Source organism: Chenopodium album, chromosome 6 (assembly GCF_948465745.1).
Source record: "Chenopodium album chromosome 6, dcCheAlbu1.1, whole genome shotgun sequence".
In the NCBI taxonomy this organism is placed as follows: domain Eukaryota; kingdom Viridiplantae; phylum Streptophyta; class Magnoliopsida; order Caryophyllales; family Amaranthaceae; genus Chenopodium; species Chenopodium album.
In genome coordinates, this window is record NC_137839.1 from 19,583,505 (window position 1) to 19,602,699 (window position 19,195).

General features: G+C 31.1%; 2 protein-coding genes across 2 annotated transcripts; both read left to right on the forward strand.

Moving 5' to 3' along the window:
• The first annotated feature begins 5,733 nt into the window (after window positions 1–5,733).
• Window positions 5,734–14,425, forward strand: LOC145634703 (alcohol-forming fatty acyl-CoA reductase-like). Its single transcript, XM_081686100.1, has 10 exons — window positions 5,734–5,854; window positions 5,956–6,059; window positions 6,153–6,352; window positions 8,770–8,870; window positions 9,437–9,629; window positions 10,435–10,596; window positions 10,758–10,839; window positions 13,152–13,418; window positions 13,545–13,672; window positions 14,076–14,425. Exons 1-10 carry the CDS (start codon window positions 5,776–5,778, stop codon window positions 14,224–14,226), a joined length of 1,467 nt encoding a protein of 488 aa, XP_081542226.1. The 5' UTR covers window positions 5,734–5,775; the 3' UTR covers window positions 14,227–14,425.
• A 2,026-nt stretch (window positions 14,426–16,451) lies between these two features.
• On the forward strand, window positions 16,452–18,993 carry LOC145636758 (uncharacterized). Its single transcript, XM_081688312.1, has 6 exons — window positions 16,452–16,457; window positions 17,285–17,354; window positions 17,568–17,637; window positions 18,325–18,394; window positions 18,482–18,580; window positions 18,684–18,993. Exons 1-6 carry the CDS (start codon window positions 16,452–16,454, stop codon window positions 18,774–18,776), a joined length of 408 nt encoding a protein of 135 aa, XP_081544438.1. The 3' UTR covers window positions 18,777–18,993.
• The last annotated feature ends 202 nt before the right edge of the window (window positions 18,994–19,195 follow it).

Sequence of the window (19,195 nt, forward strand, 5' to 3'; positions counted from 1 at the left end):
TTTGATTTATTTTCATTTTCGTTATCCTACAAGCATATCAAGATTAAAGAATATCGAATTAGTCCTTAGATTTATTTATGGCTCTTGAGGAGTCGTATGAGGTGAAAATCTCATGTACGGTTCTGGAATAGCGAGGACAAGGGTGATCTTATCTTCGACTATAATTATCTAACAGTTCAAGTACAGTTGATATAGTCGAGGCACAGTCAAAATATGGTTTTTGGGGATGGAATTTGTGGCGACAACCCATAGGGTTTATTGTTTTTATAATTTCTTCTCTAGCAGAATGCGAGAGATTGCCTTTTGTTTTACCAGAAGCCGAAGAAGAATTAGTAGCGGGTTATCAAACCAAATATTCCGGTATTAAATTTGGTTTATTTTATGTTGCGTCTTATTTAAATCTCCTAATCTCTTCATTATTTGTAACCGTTCTTTACTTGGGCGGTTGGAATCTCCCTATTCCATCCATATTCATCTCTGAGTTTTTTAAAATAGATGGAGTCTTTGGAACGACAATTTGTATTTTCATTACATTAGCTAAAACTTTTTTGTTCTTGTTCATTTCTATCGCAACAAGATGGACTTTACCTAGACTGAGAATGGACCAATTATTAAATCTTGGATGGAAATTTCTTTTACCTATTTCTTTAGGTAATCTATTATTAACAACTTCTTCCCAACTCTTTTCATTATAAATTCTAAAAACAAAGAATATTTACTATAATCTAATTTACGACTTGTCAGAAACAAGAGAAAGAAACAAAATCTTATTTTTTTATTGATATTTACTCTATGTTCCCTATGGTAACTGGGTTCATCAATTATGGTCAACAAACAATACGGGCAGCAAGGTACATCGGTCAAAGTTTTATGATTACCCTATCCCACGCTAACCGTTTACCTGTAACTATTCAATATCCTTATGAGAAATTGATCACATCGGAGCGTTTTCGTGGTCGAATTCACTTTGAATTTGATAAATGCATTGCTTGTGAAGTGTGTGTGCGTGCATGTCCTATAGATTTGCCTGTTGTTGATTGGAAATTGCAAATGGATATTCGAAAAAAACAATTGCTTAATTACAGCATTGATTCCGGAATTTGTATATTTTGTGGTAATTGAATTGTGTTGAGTATTGCCCAACAAATTGTTTATCAATGACTGAAGAATATGAGCTTTCTACTTATGATCGTCACGAATTAAATTATAATCAAATTGCTCTAGGTCGTTTACCAATATCAATAATTGACGATTACACAATTCGAACAATTTTGAATTCGCCAGAGCAAGCCCGTGATTGAAGAGCAATTTCCACCTATTAAATTAAAGCTATTTTTTATTCTTGTTCAATAACTAGAAATTCGGATTATTCTTATTTATTGGTGAAAATCGCAACTTTAGTAGTATTTAAAATTGATTTACTCCAATGATTTTAAAGAGTAACTACCTTTTCCGCTAAAAAATAATGTGAAAGGCCCAACAACTTTACTTGATTTACCATTCATCAAGGAATTCGAGCTAGGGGTAGCATAAAATAGTAATACTAATAAAAAACAAATTTAGAATTTTTTTTATATTATATACTAGTAATATCCTTTAATAATTAGCCTTTAAATCTTAAAAATTCATTTTGGAAGATAAATTTTCTAAGTATTAAATATTTTCATAAATTCTAAAATATGTAACTATAGTAGAAATTAATGTGTTTATTTCACAAATATGGAATAAATAATATTTTAGCTATCAATAAGATCAAATTAAAATGTATATCATATCCGTCAAAAAAAAAAAAAAAAAAAAGTATACCATTGGTTTATTAATAGTTTACTTTTGTATTTATTCCGAATGTATGTACTATTCATAAGGTTACAAAATATATGGTAATTTTTTTTTTTGAAACAACTATATGGTAATTTATATTATTATATTATATATAAAAAGAAAATATAACTTAAATGGGGGTCTTTCAAAAACTATAAAATTATGTACAAAAATAAGTATATGTAATTTGTTTCAATTAAAAAAAAAAAAATACCCAAAACCTAAGGGCTTGTTTGGCATCAGTTTTGGTTTTCAGTTTCTTGTTTTTTTGAAAACCAAAAATCAAAAACAGGAAACAAGAAAAAGGTGTTTCCACTTTTCTGTTGTCAGTTTTCATAATTATCATAATTTTAATAAGTTTATATAATTTTTTATTCATTATGGGACTTATATCATATACTTTTAGAGAACAAAAAACCAAAAAAAAGAAAACCACAACAATGCCAAACGAACCCTAAGAGACATGTTTTATTTGAACATGGAAAACAACAGAATATAAGAGACCTATTTTTACATGACAAGTGTCTTCTATATTCACACAGAACAACGCTAGGTTTGCATTTGTTATTAGTAGCCTCTAAGAGACCGGTTATTTCAGATAACCAGTCTCTTTGAACAACTTTTTTTTTCGGAGTAGCATGTGCTACCCTTAGTGCCTTTGTAGGTCCGCCACTGCTTGTCCCTCATTAGCTCTGCCTCTGCATGAGTATAAATATTTTGATCAAAATGTATACTTATGTTTTTCCTTTTTCGTTGGTAATAAAGAAAAGGTTCCCTATCAGGCCGATATCTCTTACAGGTTTACCAAACCTGAGTTAGCAGGCTAGACATTTTGGGAGTTAGGGGGAGGGGGGAGGCAGTGCTGTCGCTGGGGCGGGGCAGTCGGGGCACCCGCCCAGGGCTGCTAAATCAAAATCTAAGTTATAATAATTAATCTCCTTAAATATTTGGAGGAAGTAGTGAGGGAGGTTAGTTATGCATTTACAAATGCATAACAAACACTAAAATATTAAAAGCACATGGGGATGAGAGAAAGGAGGAGAGAAATGGGTAAGTGGGGTCATTTTTTAAATGTACCTTTGAAAGCTTAGATAATTCCATTGACTATAGAATGATACTATTTTTACCGTAGTGATACTACTTCTACACGTAATGAGTACCACTGAATGAATATATAATACCACTACATACATAAATAGTACCACTGAAATATTTAATGATATCATTTAATCATCTAGTGATACAATTAATCACCTAGTGGTACTACTCTAAATTCAGAAATGCATTTACGTGAAATGACCCCCATGCCTCTTGTTATGCATTAACTCATACATAACTAACCTCCCTTTGGAAGGCCTCAAATATTTGAGAAATAAGCAAAGAGCTCAGTGGTTACTACAAGTTGTTGTAGTGGGCTTTAATAAGCTTTGTGTTTTAGGTTCGAGACCTGTCATACGTTTTTAATTCAATTTTCTTTTCTATTTCTTTATTTTTAATCTATTACAGAGTACTTTCTTTCTATTATACTCATTAGCATTTTTTTAAGTTTATTTTTATAGTACGCTTCCAATTTACGTATTTACTGCTCTCTCGTCCCATAATATTTGTAACAATTTGAGGCACTTAAATTAAAAAACAGATGAAATGTTATAGAATTATGTAAAATAAAACTAGAACGTATATATACTTTGAGGTTCTAAGACAAAAAGGGTATAAATTTTTGGAAAATTTGTTCGGAAAAGTCTTTTAAAGTGACGTTTTTGTTCAGAAAAACCTTTTAAAATTTTTTTGGCTAGGAGAAATCTTTTATAAAATTTTTTTTGTTTAGAAAAACCTTTTAAAAATTCTTTAGATAGGAGAAACCTGTTTTTTATTTTTATTTTTTTTAATTTTTTATTTATTAATTTTTTTCAGAACAATGAAGTGGGACTTTTTGACTTTTTTTTTTTATTTTTTTATTTTTTTTATTTTATAGATTAACATTTTAATTTGGACTTATCTTATTTGCACTTTAAGTTTTTTTTTTTTTTTTTTTTTTTTTTTTTTTTTTTTTTTGAGAGAGAATTTGCACTTTAAATTAATACTATTTTTAAGTATAGTTTTTAGGAAAATGAATGTATATTTAGTATATCACGCAAACACCCTAATTATTAATTTGCCCTTAGGCCCCTAAAAACTCAGAAACGGCCTTGGGGGAGGGTAAGGAAATCCCCACCCCAAAGTGACTCTAATAGGGTTTGATCCCACAAGTCCACAATCTCATAGTTGTGAATCACAAATTTTACCACTAGAGCAAGTTATTCTTGGTATACTTATTTTTATTTAGTTGGATGTCATCTTGATTAGATGGTAAAAATTTTGAAGGGCAATACTTACAATTTCATACCAAGCGCAACTTAATTGCATATTATAATCACAAGGCTGTGGGATCAAGATTCAGTACATGGAATTTAACGTGAGGATGATTTTACCCTTCTCTCCACCTCATAATAACTTAGCTTGCTAACCTAAAACAACCTGCAATCCTGCATTGACATGTGAGATACGTAAAACCCTATTCCTTACCTTTTAAACGGGTAATTCCAAGTTTCTCTTCTTGATAAACAAGAAGCGTTTCTCATAAGGGTAAATTTGGAATTATTAATTGACGGAGTGAACCTACATTACCCCCTTTTCAACTTACCCCCTTTTGCAATTCACCTCTATCGTGACCAAGTACCCAGAATCTAGTTCCCACCTCCGGCGATAAATCGTCGAAAGCGCGAGCTAGACCAATTAGAGGTGTCGATCAATTAAAAGAACGGCCAACAGTAGGAGTAAGCTTCAATGGAGGAAATTGAGTTTAAAAGGAGTAATTCGAACTCGATGACGACTTCAATGGAGGAATTCAAGCTCAATGACAGCTTCAATGGAGGACGGTCACCCTTACCCATTGGGGTTGACCATGCCATAAATTTTACCCTTTCTTATTGGGTTTTTCGTTTGATTTTGGCGGCGAAGCCGCCTATGTTTGCCACCGATAATGGTGGTTGTCCCCAGTGTAGATGAAAGAGGAAGATGATGGTGTCGGTGGAGACGAAAGAGGGAGGTGATGGTGGAGGTGGAGGTGCTTGTTGTCGGTGGAGGTGGAGGTGCTTGTGAGGTGAAGACAAAGCTGTAATGGAACGCCGCTAACGTTACAGTCTAACGTCCTCTTCAGTAGTCCACGTGACTTGCTTCAATGGAAGTCACAGTCAGCATTTATTCAGCTTTAAAAACCATTTGTTTACAATTCCCTAGGCGTTTTTATTACACATTTGCCACTAGAGAAACACTTCTTGTTTATCAAGAAGAGAAACTGGGGCGCCCCCCTTTTAAACAAATACTCCTATTTAAGACTTCTCATTAGATTTCCTTCTATACATTTGTCCCATGTAGGTCTTTGAACGAAGCATAACTTAGCTTAAAACATATTGAGCGTTTAGACAATTTTTTATTTTTTTTGTAAAAAAATTACTAATTCCAAATGAAATTAAATTATTTAAGAAAATATTATTTTATAACGAGTTTGATGAGAAATCTATCAAAAACACACGGATGAGGCCATTTTACTAACGATTCGGAACGTGGCATATCAACATATTAATATATACAAGATTTCAGCTAATAAAAAGTTTGGTCCCTGGTTTTGCTATTTTATACTTTATATTGTGACTAAAATAAATGACCCTTTAAATAATTGTATTACGTGTTACTCCCTAATTTTTTAATTGAAGAGTATGACCACTATTATTCACACGTAACGTCATAATTCTTATTATTGGTAATTGTCGTTGGATAATATATATATTTGATGTAGACATCTATTCAGCTGCTCCAATAAATAGGTTGAGCCATTTCAGCTAATTTTATAACTTCATTTATAAATCTAGCTTTAATTTTTCTACTTTACTACTAATATTTGTTACTTTGATCATGGATTTTGGGAGCATAACTGAGTTTTTAGCAAACAAAACTATCTTAATTACTGGTGCTACTGGCTTCATTGCTAAGAGTATGTTTTCTTACTCTTGCTCTTTTAATAGCTACCCGTATTGATTGATCTCTTTCTCTTTATTATAACGTGTTTGTACGATGATCAATCTATTTATGTAGTTCTTTTGGAGAAGATACTTCGGGTTCAACCACATGTGAACAAACTATACCTTCTCATAAGGGCTAGTGATGCTCAAGCACTCGAAGCTCGGCTTCAAGATGAGGTATGCCTATAGCCTATTACATACAAAGTTACATAATTAGTAGGTTATGTAACAACGTAGCTCATCATCATAACAATGTTGTTGTGGATGTAGGTGTTAGGAAAGGAGTTGTTCAAAGTACTAAGAGAAAATTGGGGATCAAGTTTCGGGTCTTTTGTGTCGGAAAAAATAAGCGCAGTTGCCGGTGATACTTCGTACGAGAACTTAGGACTTACTGATGATCAAGTGAAAGAAATGCACGACGATATAGATATTGTTATAAACGTAGCTGCAACCACAAGATTTGACGAAAGGTAACACTCTACAATACTAAGACCATGCTTATTTATTTATTTATTTATATGCTAATTTCCAATAGTAAGAAAATGCGCATGATAAAGCTGATATATTTTCATTATATATTGCTCATGAATTAGTAGGGCTTTTGCATTTTCTATTGGCTAAAAAAAAAAAAAAAAAAAAAACCTAGTAGGGCTCGAGTAGCTCGTGAAAAAGATAAGGTTGTATTCGTATACTATGTTCATGGTACAAAAATATGTAGTTATTAAATTTTATTAGATAGAAAATGAGAGGTAATTGAAAAATCATCTTTCATGAAAACGTTTTACATTAAATTAAACGGCACATTAAAGGAGTAATAATAAAGGTATTACTATTCTACTGGAAAGTTAGCTCACCTAATGGTATAAAAGTACGTCGTTGTAGATGTTGGAAATTGAGAAATTAAAGAGGTTTAATGTTTAATTTCAAGGAATGCAAAAAAGAATCTCAACACGTAGTGTATATATTATCTTTGAAAATATCAAATATAATGCATGGCTATAAACAAGTTTAACAATTATAGAATTACAATACATTTTGTATCCAACTAAATATTCTTCATATTAGCAGCATTTAAAACGATGGTACTTGTGTTTTTTTATATAAGTAAAAAAATATGGTCACAAAGTTATATATATTATTAATGCTATATGGAGCTAATATACTTCCTTTGGGAATTTATCGACAATTTACGAGTAAAACGGTGTAATAAATCATTATGTGGAAAGCTAAACGTCGCCCTCGAATCTCTAACTAACGCCCGCAAAATAAACTAAAATTACAAGTTTACCCTTTTTATCAAAAAAATTACCCCCTCAATTTACCCCCTCTTCATCATACTACTATACCCACCACCACCACCACCACCTCCTCCTCTTTTAACCACCAACTCCTTACCTCCGGTTTCACGATCTACACAGTCGCGGTAACGACAAGTAAGGACAAAGGAAAGTCGATCGCCAACGGAGAAAATGTTTTTTTTTTTTTTTTTTTGAATTTGCGGCAAATGCCTAGATTTTTCGCACGTCCTAGGCTCAAACGCCTAGTTCTTGTGAACAACCGTGTGGTTGTATGAAAAATCTGGGCGTTTGAGGTGAAACGCCTAGTTTTGTAGAATACCCTAGGCTGAAACGCCTAGTTTTTTCGAATAGCCTAGGATGTTTCGAAAAAACTAGGCGTTTTAGCCTAGGGTATTCTAAAAAACTAGGCGTTTCAACCTAGGGTATTTTAAAAACTAGACGTTTCCTGGGTTTTGAATTTTTTTAAAAAAATTATCGCGACGTACCGATTTCATACGGTTTGACGAGCCTTCTACAAGCGTCTAAGGTTGTGTTTCTTGTATTTCGTTGTTGTCCATAAGATCTAACGAAATTGATTTTGCAAAATTTTAAAAATTTGTTTGATTTTGAAACTCACGGTGGTTTGGGTGGTTGTTCGATGAGCGTTGGTCGCCGTTGACCACTAGAGAGAACGGTAAAAAAATTTGTGTACAGTAAAAGTGTGAAATTGAGGTACAATTAATTATTTTTTATAATTATTATAAGGATAAATACGTAATTTTATTTTATTTTGCGGGCGTTAGTTAGATATTTGAGGGCAATATTTAACAACCCCCTTAATTATTTATTTATTTATTTTTATTTATTTTTTTTTTCTATTTTTAGTTTCTTATATGCAGTCCTAAGGACTGTATATATATCTTTTTCCTTATATGAATATTGCAAAAGGTACCTTATTGGGACGGGAGAGATTGTCTTTTTGTCTAAATATATGGGATTTTAGGGATAGCAATTTAATTACTGAACAATAATAATGCATATATAGGTTAATACTTAATTAAATCTTAACAAGATCTACAAAAGATTAAGAAATTTGAAGGCCCCAAATTTTCTAAAAAGAAATGAAAAATGGAAAATGAAACCAACACTATTCTAATAGTCTAATTAAGCCTTAGGCTTGGAAAAATTGTTTATCTCTAATATTGCTCGGTTATGTCGTGCTTAAGTAGTACTCCGTATCATTCTTAATACTAATATTTAATTAATTCTAACAAAATTTTGTTGATATTAATGAAAAGAAGTATTTTGTTAATAAGGTTCCGTGATACTATCTAGACTCAATTTAATACTAATAAACATTATTGGAGTTTAACTCAAGTTATTAGAGACCAAGATTTTCTCCTTAACCTTGCGAATGTGTGACAAGCAATTGACAAAGCGTCAAAGCCATGCCAGCTGAGATGCTTTACTACATATTTGGAAAATTCTTTTATGTTACATTTTTTATGGACCACCTACTTAATATTTAAAGATCTTGAGATCGTGGGTCAGCTTGTCTAGTCAGCAACGCTGATACTGTATTATTTCATTAAATATTTTAATTATTGTAGGTACGACATTGCATTGGGTGTGAATACCCTAGGACCTAAGCATGTTATCAACTTTGCAAAGAATTGTACTAATATCAAGTTACTTATCCATGTATCAACTGGTAAGAAATTAATTTCTATTTTTGTACTGTATATAATTGTCCTAGGATTGAATTTATAGTCAATCTCGATCTCTAAACATGAGTTTTTATACCTAATGTTAACTATTCTTCTACTATTTATAACTTGTGAGTAATATACTAATATTTAAATTTGTAATGACATACTTGTCATGCTAAGGTCTCGTTCACTTAATCTTATTTTTGCTAAATATAAATTATTTTTAATAAACTAAAATTATTTTGGCTTAATTTTATTGAACTGGAATTAATTTTACTGAACTAAAATTATTTTTACTGAACTTCAATTATATTTCTTCTTTAAAATAATTGATTTTTACTGAACTAAAATTATTTTTAGTGAACTGAAATTAATTTTACTAAAAATATATTATTTTTGCTGAACTAAAATTATTTTTACTAAGTTAAATTATTTTTACTGAATATTATTTTTGTAAAATGAACTGAATAGGGCCTAACTTTGATATTATGTGTCAACTTAGGTAAAATTTTAAGCTGATAGTTGATTTTTATTTTTAATGAAATTACTTATTTATATTTCGTTTTAGCATATGTATGTGGAGAGAAAGTCGGTATAATATCCGAAAAAGCACATGTCATGGGTGAAGCTTTAAATGGAGTGGTTGGTTTGGATATTGAAAATGAGAAAAAGATTGTTGCGGAAACTTTAAGCAATCTTAAAGCCAATGATGTTCCTGAGAAGGCTATTAGACAAACTATGAAGAACTTGGGAAGTCAAAGGTAAGAATTCTTTGAATTTAATTCCTTTGAATTTTAAACTTTGATTATAACCTTAATTAAGGTCATAGGTCATAGGTTCGCATGAGATTGTGAAATCACATATAGAGAAGTGAAATGAGTAGTTTTCTAATAATTTGTCTCCTACAAAATAAACATGTATGATTGGACTAATAAGATGTTTGATTCTTTGATTATAACATTTTATCATATAATTTAATATTTGGGGAACAACATTGTTTACAACTTTACTTTTGGCATGGTATTTTATTTTCATTATTAGGTAGCTTGTGGATGGAAAATATTGTTTGAATTTGGATTTTATATATCATGCTTGAGTGTTAGAAAGGGAAATTAGAGATGAGTAAGATTAAGCTATAACAATACATTTATTCTACCTCCATTATTTCATATTATTTACAACGATTTGATATAAAATAGAGAGGAAAAATGTCTGATCGTTGCAAATAATATGAAACGGAGGTAATATATGGGCAACAATTTAGTTGTAAGTCCTTGTAAAAAGAACATCATAATCTCTTTTTTAAAATTTGATTATTATATGTTATTTCCTTGGATTTTCATATAAGCAATTTAACAAAAATAAAGAATTTGCAATTTAATTTTTTTTTTTTTTTTTTTTGACAGATGCAATTTAATCTTTACATTTTGATTGTTATACTTTTATATCCGCATTTCAATATAATATTTGATTTCCTAATTGAGAAAAAGTAATAAAAATTAATGCTTATTTAATTATTGCACACTTCTGTATATACACTATATATTTAATTTAATTAATTAATAGGGCAAAGTTGTATGGATGGCCAAATGCTTACGTATTTACAAAAGCAATGGGAGAGATGGTTGTCGGGCAGCTTAGAGGCAGCTTACCCGTGGTTATCATGAGGCCTACCATTGTGTGTAGTACATTGAAAGAACCATTCTCGGGTTGGGTTGAAGGTTGCAGGTATACGTCAGCTTTCTATACCACAAGTAAATCATCAATGTGACTACTAATTTAATTTTTTCTCAATGACTTTGTATTAATATAGTACTACACATTATATACACGTCTAATTTCCTTTTATGTAACAAGACATTTGAACTAAACAATTTAATGGCATGCAGGACTATTGATAGTATTGCTGTCATGTATGGAAAAGGGTACCTAAGTTTGTTTTCCGGTGATGGTAGCTCGGTCTTGGACTTGGTTAGTCTTCATTATTAACTTGTAAATTTTTTTTACTTTAACTTAACTGCAAATTTCTTAAACTTAAAAGTAGCATTTGAAATTTTTTTTTTCTTTTTTATTTTATTTGATGCATTATAAGCTATTTCATACAAATTGTTACAGATATGTCCTAATACAAGTTCAAAATTGAGCAATACTTTTTGAACAAAATTCATCAACTAATTCAAGTCATCATACAATATGTAGTCTACAAGAGATCATTTTCGTTGCTATAAATGCTTTACTAAAGCCTTTTCTTGTAATAGGAGTAGATTTTAACAACTAATTTTCAAAAACTACTTCTATGCAGAAGCTAAGTAGACCTGGCCAGGCCGGGCTTGAAAAAAAAAATGTCGGCTCATCTCGGGCCAAGCTCAAGTTTGGGCTACAAAAACTAGTGACCTAACTTGCTATTTGGTCCAACAATAACGAGTTTATTCAACTTTGGACGGACCAAAATTATAATAATAACTTCAAAAAAAAAAAAAAAATAATAATAATAAAAAATAAATTTACATAGGGTTTGTAAAAAAAAATAGAGAGAGAAAGTAATAAAATTACATGGAAAATCAAATTTTTATATGGGGATGCTAATTTTGCACAAATATTGTTGCAAATTGGTAGATGTTTTAATGCAAATGACTCATTATTTTTGGGACTAAAATTAAGTCAAATGGGTCGTTCTTTCGGAAACGGAGGCAGTATTAATAGAATAATTTATTACACGACTATGGAGTATATCCATGGTTATCCTACCAATAGCTTAGGCCGAGCAGAAGCATATTTTAAAAATTGGACCAGCTAAGTTAAATAGTGTAATTATTACAATATGGATAATGAATTAATGATACAGAGTATATATGTACTCTTACTTTTAAATATCTTTCTTAATATAATTCCGTACCTCGATATAAAGAAAACTATGAATTGGTGTAATTTTTTTGAGCCATGACTCATGAGAACATGTTTATCATTTTCCTTTCAATACTTTGAATTTAATTTTAAAATGAATCTTGCTAATGAAAATCTCTAGGGTGTTGGATAAGCATTTAAACTAATACCTAAATTGATATTAATTTGCGAAAGCATGACAAAATCACGCGTCAATTGGTGTAATTAATGTTCTAATTTAATCTTTCTATTTTTAAATAGCTTATTCAACGCCCCAAGACGTTCATTAGCTTTTGTATTTTAAGATATAATCCGTATATTATTATTTAATGATAATTTCCTTGCTAGGACCAAAAGTAAACGTAACTACTTTGATTAAATTGTATTAATTATATTTCCGATCCCAATACAACAGCTGATACGTATTAACCATAAATAAACTGATATCAGCCTTCTATTTAAATACTGATATCTTTGTACTTATTAAGTTATTATTACAAACCAAAAAAAATCATCATCGTCATCATACAGTTGGTATGCATGCAAAAAAAAAAAAAAAAAAAAAAAAAAAAAAAAAAAAAAAAACATTTTCAATTGCTATAAATGTTATGTATTTCATTAAGCCTTTTCTTGTATTGTTGTAGAACACAAATAGCAATGTCCTTTAACAACCAATTATGAATAACTTCTTTTTGTAGCAAGTAGCAACAGTCACAACACTAATCAATATAATTAAGGGCCTGTTTATATTTACTGAACTGAGCTGAACTGAACTGAACTGAACTTAACTGATTGGGGCTGAACTGAACTGAACTGATTGGAACTGAACTGAAATGAATATTTTATGAGAGAGGGAAATTAAGAGCTGAACTGAACTGAACTGATTGGAGCTGAACTGAAAATAAGTAAATATGAACAGGCCCTAAATTGTATTTCAAAAAAAAAAAAAAAAAAAAAAAAAACCTATCCTATCTTTTTAAACACATTATTACTCTATATATGATAGGCCCCATTTTTGTAAGCAAATCTCACTTAGTAACTTGAACTCCACAAACATTTCAACTGCCTTTTCAAATTAATTACATCAATTTAAGACTAAAAGCCCACATAGATTTAAAGTTTTAACTTGTGTGAGAAGTACATAAACTTTTCTTATTTTTACTAGCTCTCTTATACTTTATATATTAAACACTTATATTCTTATTAGAATTGATAGAGTATATAAATTGATTCTAGGTTTCAAGCATCAGATTAATTTTTTGGTTGAATTGATTCTGTAGCAAAAACTACTATCCTTAATTTGGTACTAAAACTAAAGATAATGTTATATCTGACTTTAATTACAAATAAAACTCGAAAATATGATGATAAGAATAATGACCCTAGCCTGTATTCTGCAGATACCAGCGGATATGTTTGTGAATTCGATTATTGTGGCTATGAAGACTCACATAAATCAATCAAATTTGATTGTATATCAAGTTGGAAGCTCGTACAGAAATCCAATATCTTTTAATGAAGTGCATGATATTCTTTTTCGCTACTTCACTAAAAATCCATGGACGAACCGTGAGGGTAACCTTGTCAAGATTAGGAGAGGTTTCGTGCTGAGCAACATACTCATATTTGAAATCATCTTCTCCTTATTGCATTTTTTTGTGCAAATGGTTAGTTATTTTCCCCATATATTCCAAAGTTTAAATCTATTAAGTAATTTTAATCATTTATACTTACGAAGTACATTATTGTTAGTGATTATATCATATATAGTTGTTATTAATATGTTTTTGTAGGCTTTAATTTTGGCTAGTCGAATGGGTGGTAGTAGCTTGCAACGTAATTTGCTTAACTTCGACAAAGAGCTGAAAATAGCAATGAGGCTAGTGGAATTATACAAACCCTATGTATTCTTCAAGGGCATGTAAGTTAAACTCTTGCTCAATGTATATTATATGTTCTGTTACGTGCAAATTATCAAAGACGGTCAAAATTCGTACAGATAAATTTTTAAATGCATAAAATCAAAGGAAAAAATAGTTAGATTCTAAAAAATGGGAGGAAATTTCATCTACTTCAAGTAGACATCCTTCATAGTTTTGTAGGGAAATTGACAGTGAATCCCCCTATGCTCGTATATGGGTTCGTTTGAAACAGTATCACTTTAATTTTTAATTTTTGATTTTTTTAGTTTTTTTTTTTTTTTTTTTTTTTTTTTTTTTTGAAAGTCATATAGTATATTTTATAAAGAGAATATAAAATAGTAATATATTGGAATTATCATTATTTATAAAAACTGACAACAATTTGTATTTGGTGGTTTGTAGTTTTGCTGATACAAATACAGAAAAGTTGTTAATTACTGCCCGGAAAAATGGTTTGGATGAAGAAGCCTTCAACTTTGATCCCTTGAGTGTCAATTGGAAAGATTATTTCTTCAATATCCACCTTCCATCAATTGTTAAGAGCTTATTCTAGAACTACATACGTCACATTTGCAATGCCATCTTCTTGCTCTCTTTCGAATTAAACAAATTTGTTACATATTATAATTATTTATTGTTACATGTTAATTATGTATTTGATTAATTATTATTTCTATTATAGAGGTTGTAAGGGTTCATTGTTCAATAATGATATAATGAAAGTTGAACAGCAAAGTGTGATTTTATTCTTTTAGATTTGACCATTTGAAAATTTGAACTCAATTCCACTAAGCAGTTCGAAGCTTCTAAAAATGACTCGTGTTATTATATAAAATGTTGTTATTAGATCACTCACATTTTGAACATGTGTTATTTGGGTGATATACTACAAGAGGGAGGGAGGGGGGGGGGTGTTTTGAATTATAGTATGCTTCTTAATAACTAATTTTCACGGAACATAAAACAGATTGCTGTTAAGAACTTAGATAATACAAAGCGGCACTAGTAGAAAAATGTACATTTGCGTCGCCATATTTGCGTCACTCATTCTAAGGAGCGAAGCAAATGTTTTATTGTACCTTCTTTTTAAATTATTTGCGTCGCATATTATTTAAGAAGCGACGCAAAACTCAAGTGCATTTCAGCTTTCTATCATTTGCGTCGCTCCTATTTATTAAAGCGACGCAATTAATAAACTTATTTGCGTCACTCATTAGTTAGCAAGCGACGCAAATAAGTGATTAAATAAATTGCGTCACTCTTTTACTAATGAGCGACGCATATGTACATTGTACAACATTATAAACAAGGTTATTTGCGTCGCTTTTTTATAATAAAGTGACGCAAATACTCTTTTGGCTTTAGGTTTTTCTGCGTTTTTTACCTTAGTTTTTCATCAGGTACCTACATTCACTATACAAAAAGAAAAAAAAAACAAGAGTTCTTAAATTCCAGCAAATTTCAAAAGCAAAACACCCACAAATTTGTCTCTGAAATCCAACAAATTCGGCCAAAAACTTGCGTTTCCCCAGCAAATTTAACATCTGTTGGCCCCAAACAAAGGCTTTTGAACTCGACTTGCTAAATCGCATTGAAGTCGAAGACCCATAATCGGCTGCAAATCCGAGCAATTTCGAGCAAAAATTTAGACCAAAAACCCTAAGAAATTCGAAGCCTTAAACCCAGAAAAATTGATTGTTTCCGACCAAAAATCCCCCATTTCGAGCAAAAAATCAACTCAAAAGCATACAAATTCGAACCCTAAAAGCCCCAAAAAATTCAATTTCGGTCTTCAAGTTCGATTGGGGGATTTCGTGGGGGGATTTCTAGGGTTTTTGGCAGCGACGCAATATACCCTAAGAAATTCGTCCCATTTCAGTCATAAATAATTTTTGTTCGAATTTCAGTCAAGAAATTACAGCAACAATAGGTTAAGTCAAGAAATTACAGCAACAATAATTGTTTGAATTACGTCTTTTTCTGGGTTCAAGTCAAGAAATTACAGCAACAAAAATTCGAGCAATAACTGAAATTTTCGAGTGGAAAAATCGCTTAATTTCGCCCCAAAAAACCCGAGGAAGTTCAAGCAAATTACAGCAACAACAATTGAAGTTCGATTTCGGCTCGACATTGTTGAATTTTTGAAGTCAATTCCACCTATGGTAAGATTGCTTCTATTTATGTTCAATCTTTTCTTGGTTTAAGGCTTCGAATTCGGGGAAGATTAATGAGTGTGCTGAGTAAGCTTAATTTGCAAACTTTGGCTATTCATACATGATTCATAATTATTGTGTCTCTGCTTGGTAATTTTGCAAACTTTGATTTAAGTTATTACTGCCTTAATCTATTATAGTCTAGTACAAATGTACATTACTTGATGATTTAAGTTATTACTGCCTTAATTGCAATTAAAAAGTCCATTATGATCTCGGGTTTAGTCATTGAAGCATGCTGAACGAGCACTTCAGTCGAGTGATACATTGTTATGTCTATCTTAGTTGTAATTAGCCTAACAGATGATTAAGGTTTACGTGCTCGCATTTGTAAGCATCGAAAAGTCGATATCCATCATACATACTGTCATGCAGCTTGATTATTGCTGGCATGCTGTTCAACATACCTTAAGAGCATGGTTCAACCCCTGGCCTAAGATCTGCCTTTTGGTCCAAACTTAACTTTTCCGGCAGTTGGAAATTGAACCTTTTCTGAACTTGGACCACAACAAGCAATTCAAGAATTAACATGAAAATATAAATATAAATATAAATATAAATATAAATGGAAGTATAAAATGTCAGTGTAATCATTGAAGTGTAGCAAACTTAAAATTTACTGTAATGAAGCTTTAGGTGTCGGCTCCTGTAATGGTCTTCACATATTCATCAGTTCTGTAAGACCTTTTTGTTTTGCTGGTATTAGAAATTTAGTTTAAACCTTTATTGAAAAGGAGGCAATGTCAGTATTTCTTACTCAACTAATGTTATGACTATTTGGCTAATAATGAAAAATAGTGTAAATGTACTTTTTTAACTAGTGGTTTTTAGTGATGATGGTTTTTAACTTGTTTTTAAACCTAGTATTAAGTTTTCTTATCTGTTAAGCTACTTTTGAAGGCCTAAATCTGGAGGAAAAAACCTAGAATTATTATTATTATTATTATTTTCAATTTTTTTTTTGTAAGTCTCAAGCATGAACAACTGTCATCTCCGATTCATTAAAATGGAGAATCCGTATGTTCCCTTGTAAATGGTTGAATAAAAGGAAGTTATTGTGAATCAAATGATCATTGATAAAACAATTAATACATATGAAATTATATAAGGGAATGGTGTTGTATGCATTGCTTTTTATCTTAGTCTAGGGCTACCGGGGTAGATTCTAAAACTAACATTGCTAATTGCAGATCATTTGATCCTTACGCTTAAGTAAAAATTGATATGTACTATAATACACTTTGGTTATGCATGGAATATTCATCCTTTGTTACATTAATTCACTTATGATTCTAGTCTATTAGCCGCTTCATCTATATATACTGCTTGGTTAGTTCTCATCTGGAAATATTTTTTTCTTATTGATTTCTAAATTTTGGTTGGTTTAAATCTTGGCAGTACTTGGATGAAAACAAGTCTTTGATTCTGAAGATTGTGGAAAGCCAGAATTCGGGGAAGATTAATGAGTGTGCTGAGTAAGCTTTATTTGCAAACTTTGGCTATTCTTACATGATTCATAATTGTGTCTCTGCTTGGTAATTTTGCAAACTTTGGCTATTTCTCTCGTGCTCGCTCTTGTTCTATGAGATTTAGGATCACGAGCACACACGCAACTATGTTGGTTTAATATATGTAATTTTTTATGGCAGATTCTTAATTATGCGGAAGTGAATTCCACAAGTTGCTCGAGGTTCTGGTTGTGAACAAACGATTAAGGCGGTAGTACGCATACGAGATTGTCTTCACTTGTGGTATATATATCTGAACCATTCTTTGCAATATTAACTTATTTCTTCTGGTTGGTATAATGATTGTGAATTGTATGAGATTTTTAATTGTGATATAATTGATTAGAATTGCAATAATACTTGCATCATTGACTTAGATACCCGTTTAGGGCTTACTCATTAGGAGTAAGTCTTGAATAGTCCCCGGTTTGGGACTGTTCTTGAATGTTCTATCTCATTTAGGTGATAACTACTTGAATTGTTTTGGATCTAAGAAGATCATGGCTCACTATTTCCCGATTGTTCTCTTGGTACATATGTTGATAGCCGATTATCTACATTGTGTGCTTGGAGAACTATAGGGAAATGCTGCCGGATTTTCTTTAGAACCAAACTTTACAAGTAGTTATTTGTGAGATAGGACATTCAAGAATGGGTTAGGTTGGAGTGATAAGGACCTTATTGGATCATCCGGAGTTGCATTTACATGATATAAATTTTGAATGAAAATGTTTGATGCCTTATATTCTTGTTTATGGTTCTTTTGTTCTTATGCATGACTAAGCGTGAAGTCATCATCTTTGATTCTTTGAGGCAGAAGCGAAATTTAGCAATTAAGTTTGCAATGACAAAGTAAGTCTAGTTTGTTATTAATGTCATGATTTTATGTGTGTAAGGGTAATATATATGTTATTTGTTTCAAATGTGTAGTGCTTTTCGAAGTTTTAAGGCATTAAGTGGACAATCTAGGGGAAGTAAATTGACATGGCATTTGGGACAGGTTACCTTAATTTCTTACCCTAACTTTTAGTTTCTTAATAATTGAAGTATAGCAATTTAATTCAACTTACAAATATATTACATGTAGTGTCCTCAACAATTGGGTGGACGTGAGTGTGGCTACTACGTCATGTGTTATATGTACGAAATACTTGAACATCACCATAGCAGTGAAGATCTTATTCAGGTATGAGTTGTCAAATATTTCATTTTTGTTTGATAAATACAATTTGATGTTAGCTACAATCTTGAATTAAAACTTTCCTCTTGTATATTTGTTGTGTTGATAGGATTTTTCAAGAACTACACCGTACACCGAGGAGGAGATAAATGAGATCCGAGATATTTGGGCAGAGTATTTTATATGTAATGTTGAACTTTAGATTTACCACTTAGCGCATGTTTGACTCTTGTTTTGGATTATAGGCTTGAAATGAAGTAATTTGGTTAATTGGTGTTGGGATGATGAGTATAATGTCTATGATATTGAGATGTAAATTATTGGACAGGTTGTTAATATAATGCCGTCATTCCCAATTTTATGGGTAGGCCAAATTACAAAGGAGACTCTGCCGAAATTTACATTTGCATTATTCAATAATATTGCATTTTAATTTCAATTATATTAGCGTTAGCATATTACTTTATACCTAGGAAAACAGGTACTACAAACATATACAAGGCAATTATATTATTATAATTAAAAAAAAAAAATTCACCTCATTTGCGTCACTCATTAAACAAACAAGTGACGCAAATACAGAAATTTTGTATATTGTCTACTCAGTCATTTGCGTCACTC

What these genes read in the sequence shown, in the direction of transcription:
- LOC145634703 (XM_081686100.1), top strand. Translation starts at nt 5,776, where the DNA reads ATGGATTTTGGGAGCATAACTGAGTTTTTAGCAAACAAAACTATCTTA. An exon ending in TACTGGCTTCATTGCTAAGA is followed by an intron (nt 5,855 to 5,955) that starts GTATGTTTTCTT and finishes CTATTTATGTAG; the next exon opens with TTCTTTTGGAGAAGATACTT. An exon ending in TATGTATTCTTCAAGGGCAT is followed by an intron (nt 13,673 to 14,075) that starts GTAAGTTAAACT and finishes GGTGGTTTGTAG; the next exon opens with TTTTGCTGATACAAATACAG.
- LOC145636758 (XM_081688312.1), top strand. An exon ending in TGACATGGCATTTGGGACAG is followed by an intron (nt 18,395 to 18,481) that starts GTTACCTTAATT and finishes TATTACATGTAG; the next exon opens with TGTCCTCAACAATTGGGTGG. An exon ending in GCAGTGAAGATCTTATTCAG is followed by an intron (nt 18,581 to 18,683) that starts GTATGAGTTGTC and finishes TTGTGTTGATAG; the next exon opens with GATTTTTCAAGAACTACACC.